The 15,277-nt window shown below is 53.9% G+C and overlaps 2 protein-coding genes across 9 annotated transcripts in view; both read left to right on the top strand.

Moving 5' to 3' along the window:
• The window catches only part of LOC105469099 (CDC42 effector protein 4), a 30,528-nt gene extending 19,163 nt beyond the window's left edge, over window positions 1-11,365 (top strand). For 2 of the 5 annotated variants that reach the window (XM_011719693.3, XM_011719694.3), the window contains exon 2: window positions 8,481-11,355. In XM_011719693.3, coding sequence (XP_011717995.2) covers window positions 8,554-9,624 — 1,071 coding nt within the window. In that variant the 5' untranslated portion in view covers window positions 8,481-8,553 and the 3' untranslated portion in view covers window positions 9,625-11,355. Of the gene's footprint in view, window positions 1-8,146; window positions 8,340-8,441 lie in introns of those variants that run through there. The other 3 variants (XM_011719691.3, XM_011719689.2, XM_011719690.3) reach the window with 3 other exon arrangements.
• Window positions 11,366-11,465: 100 nt separating this feature from the next.
• Window positions 11,466-15,277, top strand: part of LOC105469097 (cleavage and polyadenylation specific factor 4 like) — a 36,508-nt gene continuing 32,696 nt past the window's right edge. For all 4 annotated transcript variants that reach the window (XM_071083532.1, XM_071083530.1, XM_071083531.1 and 1 more), the window contains exon 1: window positions 11,466-12,676. In XM_071083532.1, coding sequence (XP_070939633.1) covers window positions 12,501-12,676 — 176 coding nt within the window. In that variant the 5' untranslated portion in view covers window positions 11,466-12,500. The remainder of the gene's footprint in view (window positions 12,677-15,277) is intronic.

The following is a 15,277-nucleotide window of genomic DNA, read 5'->3' as shown; positions in this document are numbered from 1 at the left end:
CTGCCATCTCTGAATCTCAGTGGGAGTCATGTGACACAGTGAGTGCTGCATTTTAGCACCCCCAGGAGTACCTAAGAAAATCCACTGGGGACAGGCATGGTGGTTCACGCCTGTAATCCCAGCACTTTGGGAGGCCCAGATAGATGGATCACCTGAGGTCAGGAGTTCGAGACCAACCTGGCCAACATGGTGGAACCCCATCTCTACTTAAAAAAATACAAAAATTAGCCGCGTGTGGTAGCGGGTATGTGTAATCCCAGCTACTCGGGAGGCTGAGGCAGGAGAATTACTTGAATCCGGGAGGTGGAGGTGCAGTGAGCCGAGATTGCACCACTGCATTCCAGCATGGGCAACAAGAGCGAAACTCTGTCTCAAAAAAAAGAAAAAAAAAAAAAATCCACTGGGATTTAGAAAGAACACACCAAAACTTGTGCATGCGTGTGTGTGTGTGTGTGTGTGTGTGTGTCTAAACTAAAACTTAGTAATTAATACATGGAATGACAATAGATGTGAATATAACCTATAAAAATATATGTGTGTGTAGATATATATGTGTATACACAAATTACGTATTCAGTGTTTTTCCTGTGATGCCCCCTACTTTTGATAGTACATTGCTATTTAAGTGGATGGAGCCCTGGGGTGGGAATTAAACCCTGGCTTCAATCCATGACCTAGGGCAAGTCCCTTAATTTGGTCTTTCCATCTTGAAAGTATGATCCCACTACACCCAGGTATTTTAAGGAGATATTTGACACAGATACATAAATGGTACAGGAGTCATAATGGCGACATTTCATGTTCCCTTCCTGGGTTTGTTTGTTTCTTTGTTTGTTTTTTTGAGACAGAGTCTTGCTCTGTCACCCAGGCTGGAATGCAGTGGCGTAATCTCAGCTCACTGCAACCTCTACCTCCCAGGTTCAAGCTATTCTCTCTGCCTCAGCCTCCTGAGTAGCTGGGACTACAGGTGCCCACCACCACGCCTGGCTAATTTTTGTATTTTTAGTAGAGATGGGGTTTCACCATGTTGGCCAGGCTGGTCTTGAACTCCTGACCACAGGTGATCCACCCACCTCAGCCTCCCAAAGTGCTGGAATTACAGGTGTGAGCCACTGTACCTGGCCTTGTTTTTGGTTTTTGATTGTGGCTAGTCAGGCACAGAATATTACAGCAGTGAGCCTTAACCTCCTTGCGCACGTAGCACACTTCCAGACGCAAGGGCTTTTGAGCATGGCACATGAAGGAGTTGAAAGATCCCCAAGAGTACTAAAGTCAGCTGAAATCACAACACAGTCGGCGTTGAAGTGCTGCCTGGAACATGTAACCACGTGTATCTAAGAAGTCGCCGTTCTTGCCCATTCACTTGGCTGCCCTCAGCCCTGCCACGGTTTGAATGAAACAGTCTTCCGCCTTCCCTGCACTTTCCTGTCTTTGCAGGATAAGGCTGGCGAGTGTTCCAGAAAGTACTGGATTTTTCTCTGATGACAAAAGCCAGAGTTCCTCACCTCTTAGAGTCATGGCCTGTGTCCCAGTGAGCCTCTTACACAACCCTTCCAGGGTGTTGTTCCATCTGACAAGCCTTGTGTTGCGGAACGCCTCCTTGTTTCGGCAAAGCGAAGTTCCGCCTAGGGATAGGATGTCAGCCCCTCCTGTGAGAAGGGGCCATGGCCCGCCAGGCAAGACCTGGGAAAGGATGGCCAGGACCAGAGGCTGCCCCTGGAAGACCTGGAGTCCCATTTGATCCTGTCTTTTCTCTCCTCCCTGGTCTGGGCCCTCTGTAATCCCGTGTGTCTCTACCTCCAAAACATGGCCTAAATGTCTCCCACTGTGTCCCCCTTCGCCAAACCCACATCCTGGTCTCCATCCTCTTTGACCTGCATTTCTGCAACAGCCTCCTGGATGAATTCCAGCTCCGCTCCTTCATTCCTCCAATGCCAGGACCTCCGGGAGCTTCCAAATACACAGATTGAATCACTCGCCTGCTTACAAACAGCCACCGGTTTCCTTGTACACCTATAATGACCTCCAAACTCCTTACCTGGGCTAAGTGCAATGGCTTATGCCTGTAATGCCAGAACTTTGGGAGGCCAAGGTGGGTGGATTGCTTGAGGCCAGGAGTTCAAGACTAGCCTGGCCGACATAGTGAAACCCCATCTCTAGTAAAAATACAAAAAAATTGGCCGGGAGCAGTGGCTCACACCTGTAATCCCAGCACTTTCGGAGGCCGAGGCGGGCAGATCACCTGAAGTCAGGAGTTCAAGACCAGCCTGTCCAACATGGTGAAACCTGGTCTCTCCAAAAAATTCAAAAATTAACCGGACCTGATGGCGGGTGCCTGTAATAAAAACTGAAAACAAAAGAAAACTCTTTATGTGGCCTGGTAGGGAGGGCTCTATGTAACCTGGACCCAGGCTGCATGGATTTTTATTCTGTTCTGTAAATGCTGCAAGCCTGTTCCTACACTCCAGCGTTTGCATGCGTCGTTCCCTCTGCCTGGGTCGCTTCTGACCTGGCTGGTTCCTTCTCATCATTTGGTTCTCAACTCATGATGCTCCTTCCTCAGAGGGGCCTCTCCCAGACCCCCTGACTCCCACACCCACTCACACCATCCCCTTTCCCTCGTTATACTAAGGAATACGAGATACCGTTTTATTTACAGATTTACACCTCCATTCCCCAACCCCACGCCCCATACTCGCACTACACATGCGCCCTGGGAAAACGGACTGCTCTATCTTCAGGGCCTAGAAGAGTGTGAATATCGGTGGGTCTGCAGGAAGTCATGAAGTGAGTGAATGGATGATGAGTAACGGAACAAAGCCTCTTGTAGCCGATCCAGGTCACAACTAAAGTCATCGTTCACTAAAAGCCCTCTGCTATCCGGCCACATTGCCTGGACCTGGCATCGGGTGGTTGGTTAGAACAGCTAGGGGAAGGCCCTGCAGAGGGCATGCTGCCCAGCAGCAGTGGTGGAGGCGGCGGCGGTGGTGGGCGTTCAGGCATGTTGTGTACCCTGTATACTGGGGTCAACCGCAGGGCAGCTTCAGAGAGCGAGGCCTGCCTAGCTGCCCCATGAGAGCTCAGGTCTGGCGCCTGCCTCAAGCCAAGATGCCAGGGACAGGCCACTGCCCGGTCACTTGGAGTGAGAAGTGTTGGTCCCGTCTGTCCTTCTGCCCTGGGTCTGCTGGTCTGTCCAAGCTGGGAGGGCCAGGGAGGATAGGCGAGGGGCCCAGGCAAGGGTGGTCTTCTGTAGTCTCAGGAACAGGGCTGAACTAAAGGTGTCGTTGGTGTAGACCCAAGCAGGGGCCTGACCTTCTGGGGAGGGCTCGTCAGTCCCACCTTAAAGGAAGGTTCCATGGTCAGTGGGCTGAGGGTAGAGGAGTCTGTTCCTCCAGAGGCTCAGGAGAGCTAGGAAGGGCTGTGAGTTGTGATCCATTTTCCCTTGCCCTGCCAAGAAAGTGGGATGTGTTTTCCGGGGTGGGGTGGGGTGGGGTGGGGTGGGGGTGGGGGTGGGGGTGGCCCGCCCAAGGCAGGCTATGGGGAGTGCCTGCCCCACATTGGGCAGCCTATTTTAGCTACTTCCCTAGAGCTGAGTCACGGTGCTTCTGAAGACCCTTCCCAAAGCCACAATGCCCTGCGGCCTCCCAAACCATAGCTGCCCCCAGGACCGGCCCAGGCCTCTGGCAGGACTCCCACCACCTGCTTTCTCTTAAACTCCATGATCCAGCTGCTCACCTCCAAATTGTTCTCTGTTAGAAGCTCAGAGTGATTCAAGATCACTCAAGGCTGGTGAAACCAAGCTCTTGCTGACCCTTAGTCCTGCTACGTGGCCTGTCTAGTCTGAGCTCCAGACACCTAGGCCTCATCCCCAGCGTGGACTGCCAGGCACTGCAGCCCCCTCCTCGCTGGGGCAGTGGGATGGATGCGTGACTCCCTCTACTCTCAGGCCCTAACTCTCTCAGGACCCTTCCTTGCTGGGTATTGAAGATGGCTTTCTACAAGCCACCAAGTCTCGTTCCCACCCCCGCAGGAAGCGAGACCATGGCAGCAGACAGCACTGGGTAGACCTGTCCCTGTCTTTCTGGGGTGTGGGGTTGAACAAGATCCTGGGGACCCCAGGGCTAGCCCAGGATGGCCGTGATTTCAGCTGAGTTTCCCTGCTGTCCCCTCTGACCTACCTCTATAGTTCTACCTGCAAGGATGTGCTCTGGGGTGTGGCTAATGGGATGCGGGGAGCTGCCCTCCCCTGTGGCCATCATGGCCAGGATATTTGGTCCCTTTTGGGCAGCCACAGTGACCTGCAGCTTCTCTGGCGAGTCCTGGGGAGACGGGTCTGTGGTTTTCCTTTCTTTCCTCTCTAATGAGCATATAAGGTCGGGAAACCACAGGACCTGACATCACTCACAGGGTCTGGGGATTCCCGCTGTGGTGTTGAAACCCTTACGTAGCTCTGGAGGCTCATGCCACCGTGTTCCCACCCAGTTCTGACCATCCGCGCCCCTCCCTGCTTCTCTGTCTTTGTTGTTTACCTGGTGAGCATACCTGCTCTGTCTTCACCTGTGTGTTCTCACTCAAGGCTGCTGTTTCTCAACTGGGGCAGTTTTGCCTCCCAGGGCATCTTGAGACAGTTTTGCTTGTTGTGACTGTGGAATGAATGCTACTGGCATCTAGTGGGCAGAGACCAGGGACGCTGCTGAATAATCTACAGTGCACGGGGCAGTCCCACCTCCCAGTGAGAAATTAGCTGGCTTGAATATCCACAGTGTGGAATCTGCTCTAGGGTTACACAAGAACCTTCCTGAAGTAGCAGTTGGGACCCCCTTCTCTGCACCCTGCCAGCCAGCAGTGGGGAGGAGCACTCAGTGGCCGGTGGTCACTGACCAGCAATGCTGCCGCCAGAGCTGGAGGAGGGCCTGGAGTGGGGGTGGAGAGAGCTCTGGACTCAAAGACCCAGTTTCTAGCCCAGCTCTCTTCCTTTGGGCTAAAAACTTGGATAAATCACTTTCCTTCAATAAACCCGTTTCCTCATCCATAAAGTGAAAGCGCTGCACTGAATATCCCCTCCAGTTATTTGAGATTCCTGGATGCTGTGCATAGAGCCAGGAGCTGGGGGGCAGGCAGGTGGAAGATAGGATCTTCTCCGTTCCTGACTGGTGCCTGTGCTGGTGGCAGTAGAAGCCTAAAGGATTTGCCAGGAACGAGAGTTCGTTTGAAGCCTGGCCTTTTTTCCTTCGATGCCCAACGTGACTGAGGCAGACTCTACCTTCTCTTTCTTTTTCTTTTCTTTTCCTTTCTTCTCTTTTCTTCTCCCTCCCTCCCTCCCTCATTTCCTTCCTGTTTCCTTCAGAGTTTTGCCTAGGAGCCCATGGCTGGCCAGGAGGGTCATATATGACATTCAGGGGTCAGCAAACTACAGTCCACGGCCCAAACCCAGCCTGCATTTGCTTTTGCAAATAAAGATGAGGCTTTTTGGTGGTTTTTTCTTTTACTGGTTTATTACAAAGGATACAACTCAGGAACAGCCAAACGGAAGAGCTGCATGAGGATGCATGGGGTCAGGTGGTGGGGTGGGGCGGGCAGGGCACACGTCACCTTCCCGGCACCTTGATCTGCTCACCAACCCAGAAGTTCTCTGTAAATAAAATGTTTTTGGAATGCAGCCATGCCTACTTGTTTACATGTTGCTACGGCTCCTTTCTTTTTTTAATTTTGTGTAGAGATGGGGTCTCACTGTGTTGCCCAGGCTGGTCTGGAACTCCTGGGCTCAACTGATCCTCCTGCCATAGCCTCCCAAAGTGCTGGGATTATAGTTGTGGCCCACCGTGCCTGGCCAACGGCTACTTTTATACTAAGAAGACAGAGTTGAGTAGCTGTGACCAAAACCCTATCAGCCACAAGGCCGAGAATATTTACTCTCTGGCCCTTTGCAAAAAGTGTTTGCTGACCCTTGGTCTAGCGGTTCAATGTCTAATTGTTTCGAGGCTGAGGTAGAGCAGGAGGGTGGGGCCCAGAGACAATCCAGGTTAGAGTTAGGGGAAGGTCACTTTCCTAAGGGTGGGGAGGAGAGAGAGCTGGCCTATGACCAAGAGTAGAGCATCATTTCAAGGCATTCCTGACGTCCTCGCCCACGTCACTGTGTGGCAAGTCTGCCAGGTGCCTAGCTCTCCCTCCCTGCCTGAGAGAACTTTGTGTTTGCTGGAATGATAAGCAGTATGGCCTGGGCATTGGGAGGGGGGACATTGCTGGTGGGGGAAGCCATGAGGCTGGGCAGCAGAGGCTTGAGAGAACAGGGAAGCGGATGAGGACGCAGAGAGGTCAGGCTGGGAGCCCTGGAGCCAGGCTGTGGGCAGAAGGGGAGGACAGGAGGGAGGTGCTGGACTTCCAGTGGGTGCTTGGAGGCCAACCGTGTGGCACACCCTGCTAGACCGGACTTGGTGGCAAACAGATCCGTTAAAACCCTCTGGATGGACCGGGCGCAGTGGCTCACGCTGATCCCAGCACTTTGGGAGGCCAAGGCAGGTGGATCACCTGAGGTCAGGAGCTTGAGACCAGCCTGACCAGCATGGTGAAACTCCATATCTACTAAAATTACAAAAAAAATTAGCTGGACGTGGTGGTGGTGGGCACCTGTAAATCCCAGCTACTCGGGAGGCTGAGGCAAGAGAATCGCTAGAACCCGGGAGGCAGAAGTTGCAGTGAGCCGAGATGGCGCCATTACACTCGAGCCTGGGGGACAGGGCGAGACTCCGTCTCAAAAAAAAGAAAAGAAAAAAAAAACACCACCCTGGAAGCTCGTACTGCAGTGGGAAGATGAGAGTCCAGCCAGCAGGGGTAGAAGGATGTAGCCGGTGTCTGCTGGGAGAGGGGACGGCTCCCAAAGTGCCGTAGGGGGCAGGTGGTGGCTAAAGGTTTCCTGGGAGCAGTGATGTGTCCCAGCTGAGCCCTGAAGGATGCTGGGTGTGGCAGGGGTTGCATCAGGGAACTGTTTGTATCCACTCCAGCTCAGGGGATAGAGCAGGGTACAAAAGTAGGGGACACTGAGGAGCGAGGTGGAGACTGGTCATTGGATCAAGGGGTGTGCACTGGGTAGGGCCTCATGTGGATGGGTTTTGTTTGAGCCGAGAGGTGAAGGATGGACAGGAGGGAGACAAACAGGGAGACCTGTTAGGCTGATGTCAGGGGCCAGGTGGGGTGTGGTGGGCTGGTGTGGTGGGCTCGTGTGGTGCAGTGGCAGGCATGCGGAGGAAGCACCCGCCGTCTGAGTTTTGCAGTGGAAAGAGTGGCTCTGGACTGGGGGTGCCTCTCAGAACTGTGCTGCTGGCTGGACTGGGAGAGAGGCAGGTACCTGGTGTCCAAGCAACACCTCTCACCCACCATACTTTGTTAAATCCCAGCACTCATCTCTCCCCATCCTGCCTAGCTCTGCTGGGCTTAGTATTTGGGGCAAGTCCCTCTAGGGGGGAGAGGGGCTGGTTTGGCCCCAGTGCTGAACTTCAACTTGGCCCTTGCCAGGAGCTGTGAGAGTGGTGCCTCCGGGCTCCTGGGCTCTACCTCTGCTGTTTTTTTGGATTTCTGGTGCATCACCTAGGAATCAGTCTGCAGATCCTGGGTTCACCAAGTCATTTAGGGTCTAGTCCCTGCCTCCCACTCCCCTAATGATGAAAGAAACTGGAAGTTCCCCAATCTTGATCTCCCCGAGACACCAGAAGGTGGACCCTCAGCAAAGAGCCTGGGGCCCCACAGTGGAGATGTCACAGGCAGGATCCTCATCTATGGGATCCCAAGAGAAGGCTGAAAGGCTGGGGAGCTGGTTCTGTGGGTCCCAGCAGCCCCACCCCAATTCTGATTCAGAAAGAGGATTGTGCCGCCCACGCATGTGGAGGTCTTTCTGTGGTCAGCCTGTCTCCCTGGGCCCATCCTGTCTGTTCTCTTCTCTCTCTGAGGACCAGGACTCGGTGGGGTGTCCACTAACTCCACAGGGGTCGAGGTTAGACAGCAGGAGGCACTTACAGCACATCTCCAGGCTGACTGTTCATAGGAGCCACTTCATAGACTCCATCTCTTCCCTGGCTTGCTGCCCAGAATTGCTGGATTTACCTTCGTGTCCTTAAACGTGGTCGTGTTTGCTCTGGCAGCGTCCTGGCTTGCAGGGCAGGGGAGGCATTGTCTTTTACAAGAAAGGTTCTCTCTCTCTCAAGTTTCAGGGAAAGTGTGTCTGAAGCTACTGGAACTCTCACCAGATTTGCAAAATCACTCCTGTTCTCTGAATGCCTGCGGATGAAGAAACAGGCAGGGCTATACCATTTGATTGCTGGCTTATTTCACAGCATTTCACTTTGGTAGGAGCACTGGGGTTTAAATGACAGTCCCCTGGCAAATAGGCGTTTGTGCTGTGTAACCAGCCCCACATTAATCCTTTGCCTCCCGTTCTCTGCTTGCAGCCTTATGATCTCTTCATTGCGTCCCCCTCTGCCCACTAGACTTGGACTTCAGATCTGACCCCAGACCTGCCGGCTACCTCGGGAGGGCCCACCTCCCCACCCGTCCAGCAAGATGCCGATCCTCAAGCAACTGGTGTCCAGCTCGGTGCACTCCAAGCGCCGTTCCCGAGTGGACCTCACGGCCGAAATGATCAGCGCCCCACTGGGCGACTTCCGCCACACCATGCACGTTGGCCGGGCCGGAGATGCCTTTGGGGACACCTCCTTCCTCAACAGCAAGGCTGGCGAGCCTGACGGCGAGTCCTTGGACGAACAGGCCTCCTCTTCATCTTCCAAACGCAGTCTCCTGTCCAGGAAGTTCCGGGGCAGCAAGCGGTCACAGTCAGTGACCAGGGGGGAGCGGGAGCAGCGCGACATGCTGGGATCCCTGCGGGACTCGGCCCTCTTTGTCAAGAATGCCATGTCCCTGCCCCAGCTCAATGAGAAGGAGGCCGCGGAGAAGGGTACCAGTAAGCTGCCCAAGAGTCTGTCATCCAGCCCCGTGAAGAAGGCCAATGGCGGGGAGGGTGGCGACGAGGAGGCAGGCATGGAGGAGGCCGTGCCCCGTCGGAATGGGGCCGCGGGTCCCCATTCCCCTGACCCCCTCCTCGACGAGCAGGCCTTTGGGGATCTGGCAGATCTGCCTGTCATGCCCAAGGCCACCTATGGGCTGAAGCATGCGGAGTCCATCATGTCCTTCCACATCGACCTGGGGCCCTCCATGCTGGGTGACGTCCTCAGCATCATGGACAAGGAGGAGTGGGACCCCGAGGAGGAGGAGGGTGGTTACCATGGCGATGAGGGCGCCACTGGCACCATCACCCAGGCTCCCCCATACGCTGTGGCGGCCCCTCCCCTGGCGAGGCAGGAAGGCAAGGCCGGCCCAGACTTGCCCTCCCTCCCCTCCCATGCTCTGGAGGACGAGGGGTGGGCAGCAGCGGCCCCCAGCCCCGGCTCGGCCCGCAGCATGGGCAGCCACACCACACGAGACAGCAGCTCCCTCTCCAGCTGCACCTCGGGCGTCCTGGAGGAGCGCAGCCCTGCCTTCCGGGGACCGGACAGGGCCCGGGCTGCTGTCTCGAGACAGCCGGACAAGGAGTTCTCCTTCATGGACGAGGAGGAGGAGGATGAGATCCGCGTGTGAGGCAGACAGTGGGTGGCCGCCTGGAGCTCTTGTCTGCATCTTCTCCCTGCCCCTACCCCACTATGACCTTTGACCTTGTGGCGCAGGGGCAGCCAGGACCCTTGCTTCAAACCACGGACCCTGGACCTTGTAGATGAGGGACACTGGCCTGGCCCTCGGGCATTTGGAGGACGTGGGGGGCTGGCATGGGTGCTGACTGGCTGCCTGACTTCATCATGCTCCCTGCACTCAGGCTGCGTGGGACAAGGGCTGTGTTCTCACAGCAGGAATCGGTTTTCCTCTCTTGGCCTCCCTTTCCTCCACCGTGGCCTCAAATGGATGCCAGATGCCAACCCGAGTTCCTGCCACGTGCAGCCAGCGGGTCAGCCCGGAGGCAGCCTCAGCTCCAGGGCTAAGGACACTCGACTCCCCTTTTCTCTGCTGGTGTTTCTGCTGTGCCCAGCGGTGGCTGCTGGGGAAGCAGCTGCGGCAGGACGGAGATGGTCTTGCCTCTCAGCCCCTCCCTGCTCCACCCCAGCTCCTGCCCTGGAAATCTGGAGCGCCTTGGAGCTGAGCTGGACCAGGGGACCAGCCATGAGCACGTGCACTAAACGCAGCCCTTTCCAGGGGAAGAAGAGCAGGATGGGAAATGGAAGGAAAGCCCCCACACTTCGTGAATTGCAAGAAGGGACCCTTCCAGGATGACACTAGGAACAGGGCTAGGGCACTCACTCAGTCCCTAGGGGCTTGTGTGTTCTTTATTATTATGTATAAATCCTTATAGAGCAATATCAGGATGGTGTTAATAGGTCTGCCTCAGAAGGAGAATCAATCCTTTTAGAAAACCTTTATACTAAACCTCTTCGAAATTCACAGTGGCAATTAGCAGACTGGAGTCTGGGGACAGCCGTGGCAAAGACACCAGCTCAACTTTAGTGCTTCCCAACGTTATTTAGAACGACACGGGGTGGGTGTCTGGTGTGTGTTTTCCCTACCCACCCCCCATAGCTATCAACATCTGAGGAAGGCCAGTGTAGAACATTTTTGGAGAACTATTATTTTTAAAATAATATATCATTCCTATGGGGGGAAGCTTTTTTTTTGACTGAGTTATTCTCTCCCTCCCCTCAACACCCTCAGTACTGACTACTTCCTCTTCCTTTCTCAGGCCTCCCCTCAACGACTTTTGAGGCCAGGGTTGCCAGATTTAGCAAAACTAAAACAGAGTGCTGAGTTAAATGCAAATTTCAGGTAAACAAAAGATAATGTTCTAGCATTAATATGTTCCACGCAATATTTGGAACACTTATGCAAAAAATGATTTGTTTTTCTGAAATTCAAGTTTCTCTCTGAGTCCTGTAACTCTCCCCGAGGGAATTGAGCAGAAGCTCGGGTGTGAGCCCCGAGGTTGACCGTCAGTTATTTTTCTGTCCTGGGAACAGCCTGACCCACCTCCCTGTCTCCATGTAGCCGGTGTGGGGACGGGGAGAGACAGAACCAACCACAACCAGGGGCGTCCCCACGGCGACTCTGGCCTGGCCTCTCCTCTCTTGCCTGACTCAAGACACTAACTTAGTTCCTGGTTCGGTGCCCTGTTGGTGCTCCTGTTTCTAATAGCTTAGGTGCCACGGTAGGGGAGGAACCGCGGGGGCTGTGCCAGCCCCCGCCAGCTGCCCTCGAATCCTATCCAGGCCAGTTCCAGATTCTTAACTGAATTTTTTCATGATATTGTCAAAACAATGAGGAAACATTAAAAAAAAAAAAAAAAAAAAAAAAGCCCCAAAGCATGCCTGGTGCCTGGTGTCTGTCTCTGCTTTTTGGGAAGGCTCTTTCAGGAAGGGGGTGGGGTCTGGACCCAGGTCCTGGGGCTGTCCATGGGGGCCTGAGGTGGCTTCTGTCTCTCAGTCTGTGAGGACCCGCCCTTCCTGTGATGCTGTCTGCCTGGGCAGGCCCCTTCAGAGTTTGGGGACTCAGGTGTCCCCAGCTGCCATCTCTTGGAGGCCCTTGGCACTTGGTCACTTAGCTGTCCTGTGCCTCTGTCTCCTGCTGTGTAAAATGGGTATCCTGCCACTCTTAGAGGGCTGGGGCACAGAAACAGTGACGGGCTTTTTTTTGTGGGGGGATGGGGGGTGGTGGTTTTTTTGTTTTTTTTTTTTTGGTTATTGGTTTTTTGGTGTTTTTGTGATGGAGTCTCGCTCTGGTCGCCCAGGCTGGAGTGCAGGGGCGCGATCTCAGCTCACTGCAACCTCCGTCTCCTAGGTGCAAACGATTCTCCTGCCTCAGGCTCCCGAGTAGCTAGGATTACAGTTGTGTGCCACTATGCCCAGCTAATTTTTGTATTTTTAGTAGAGACAGGGTTTCACCGTGTTTGCCAGGTTGGCCTCAAACTCCTGACCTCAAGTGATCCGCCCGCCTTGGCTTCCCAAAATGCTGGAATTACAGGCGTGAGCCACCGTGGTGATCGACATGGGCTTTTTATACCATTGTGATTAGGATGAGAGCAACTGTGTTCTCCCCAGCCCCCGGGTGTCCTGGTGCACGGGACTGTCACCACCAGAAAGTGGCTGGCCTGCCTGGGAGCGGGGCTGCCACCTCCTCTTTCCCCTTTTACCATTAAGCCTAGCAAATCAGCTTACAGGTGGCAGGTCCTCAGTTCAACCTCACTTCTCAGGGAAATAGAAGCACCACATCCTCATTTTCCAGATGGAGAAAGGTGACCAGATAAGCCTCGTGGCCGCTTTCTCTAACACCCAGAATTCATTCAGAACTCCTGCCCTTCTCACCCCCACCACTCCTGGGCACATCAAAGCCTTGGGATACGAAGTCAGGGGGTGAGGGTCCAGTGGCCCCTTAACCCACTGCCCTGCCCCTGCCCAACCACCTCCTTCCCTTGAACCATGTTTCCTTCTTTCTGGGCAGCTTCAGAAGGGAGCCCCGGTCTGCGCAGGGCTGAGTCACTGCTTGCCGAAGCCCCCGCTTGCTCTCAGGAAATCTGGGGAAATCTTGGGGATCTCAATGTGGCTAAGTTCCTGGTGGAAACCCTGTCCTCTCCCCTGAGCATCCACAGAGAAATGTGAGTTCCCCACTCATCAGCTCCCTGGGAAGCAATTAGAGGCATAATTAAAAGTCAGGTCCCTCCCTCTGTCCCTAGACAGGCTCGTTCGTGTGGGAGTTATGAGCAGGGACTTCTGGCTGCCCCAAGGGAAGAAGAGAGACGGAGGAGAGCTGAGGCCCATTGGGAGACAGGTCCCTAGGGGCTACAGTCTAGCTCAGGGATGACTGGGGAGAGAAGGTACTGTTCAGGCGAGAGGCCCAGGCAGATGAGGAGGGGCTGTGCCTCCCAGACACCGTGCAACCTCCCAAGAGAGAAATTACTGTACCTACACCGACTAACCAGGGACTCTTAAAGGGCCTGGAGAAGCCAGCCACCCCAAGCCCCAGAATCTGTTTCTTGACTGTTGTTGGAAAAGCTCTGAGCATTCAAGAAGACCCAGGGACCTGGCTTGATTCACAGCTTTAAGGAACATACCTTCTGGCTGGGGTTTCAGTGGACCCAGGAGACAAGGAGGAGATGAGCATGCAGAACCAGCCAAGCCACAGAGCTCAGTCAAGATTTGCTAGGAGCCAGGCGTGGTGGCTCACACCTGTAATCCTAGCACTTTGGGAGGCTGAGGCAGGAGGATCCGTTTAGGCCAAGAATTTGAGATCAACTTGGGCAACAGCGAGACAGCATCTCTACCAAAAAATAATTTTTTTTTTTTTTCGAGACGGAGTCTCACTCTGTCGCCCAGGCTGGAGTGCAGTGGCGTGAGCTCAGCTCACTGCAACCTCCGTCTCCCAGGTTCAAGCAATTCTCCTGCCTCAGCCTCCCAAGTAGCTGGGATTATAGGTACCCACCACCAGGCCCAGCTAATTTTTTGTATTTTTAGTAGAGACGGGGTTTCACTATCTTGGCCAGGCTGGTCTTGAACGCCTGACCTCATGATCCACCCGCCTCAGCCTCCAAAAGTGCTGGGATTACAGCCGTGAGCCACTGCGCCCAGCCAATAAATAAATTTCTTATAAAAGATTTGCTGGGCAGCCTTGGGCCAGTTATTTTCTCGCTCCAATTGGCTTCAGTTTCTCCATCTTTAAAATTAGGCAGTAGCTCAGTTGTTTTCAGCTTTTTACCAGAAGCTTTGTTTGCAATGAGGTCATGCTATTTTAATTGATTTTTTTTTTTTTTTTTTTTTTTTTTTTTTTGAGAATGGAATCTTGCTCTGTCACCCAGGCTGGAGTGCAGTGGTGTGATCTTGGCTCACTGCAGCCTCCACTTCCCGGGTTCAAGCGATTCTCCTGCCTCAGCCTCCTGGGTAGCTGGGATTACAGGTGCATACCACCACACCCAGCTAATTTTTTTTTTTTTTTGTAATTTTAGTAGATACGGGGTTTCATCATGTTGGCCAGGCTGATCTTGAACTCTTGACCAGGTAGTCTACCCGCCTTGGCCTCCCAAAGTGCTGGGATTACAGGCGTGAGCCACCACGCCCGGCCTTTTATAATTGATTGATTATTCATTTATATATTTATTTATGAGATGAAGTCTTATGTTGCCCAGACTGGTCTCAAAATCCTAGCTTCAAGCAATCCTCCCACCTTGGCCTCCTCCCAAAGCTCTGGGATTACTGACATGAGCCACCACACCTGGCCTCAAATGAGGTCATACTTTGAACCTCTGTGGGGGCTGAGCCCGAGCTTCCCTGGGTGGGGTTGGATCTGGGGGATCCTTACTCTTTCCCCGTTGGTCTCTGAGGTTCACCTGAGAAACCCAGGGCCCTGCAGTGCACTTCTTGCCTTAAAGATGTTCTGTGAGCCCTTCTTTCTTTTTTTTTTTTTTTTTTTTTTTTGAGACGGAGTACGGAGTCTTGCTCTGTCGCCCAGGCTGGAGTGCAGTGACCCGATCTCGGCTCACTGCAAGCTCCACCTCCCGGGTTTACGCCATTCTCCTGCCTCAGCCTCCTGAGTAGCTGGGACTACAGGCGCCCGCCACCTCGCCCGGCTAGTTTTTTGTATTTTTAGTAGAGATGGGGTTTCACCGTGTTAGCCAGGATGGTCTCAATCTCCTGACCTCGTGATCCACCCGTCTCGGCCTCCCAAAGTGCTGGGATTACAGGCTTGAGCCACCGCGCCCGGCCGAGCCCTTCTTTCTAAAGAAGGAAAGAGGAACTACTTCTGGGTAGTAATTTGGTCATTTAAATGCAGATCTCAGCCACCATTTTCCAAAATGGGATGGGACCCAAAGCCTTCTGGCCCGATGGTGTCCTGGCACCAGCCCCACCACCTGCCCCAGCGGGTCCAGAGCATCTCCCTCCACGTCCCCCACGTGGATAGGGCTGTGCGCCTGTTTATTGGACACATGCCACTCTGCACCGCTGTGATAAGGGCCATACGTCTTAGCAGCTATGACCGCCATATGGTAGGCATTGTTCTTTGCATTGGCCTCAGTTCATTCTCATAACAACTCCGTGAGGTCCATGCAATTCATATCACCCCCATTTTACAGGGGAAGCAGCTAAAGGTGAAAGAACCGGCTTACCCCACAGGTCTAGGAAATGGAGGAGCTGGTCGGGGAATGACAAGGTGGGGATGGTGGCCTGGCTGGGCCAAGCAGCACAGAGGCCCAGCTATCAGCCTC

This window comes from Macaca nemestrina, chromosome 17, assembly GCF_043159975.1.
Source record: "Macaca nemestrina isolate mMacNem1 chromosome 17, mMacNem.hap1, whole genome shotgun sequence".
NCBI lineage: Eukaryota > Metazoa > Chordata > Mammalia > Primates > Cercopithecidae > Macaca > Macaca nemestrina.
This window is presented reverse-complemented; position numbering and strand designations above follow the sequence as displayed.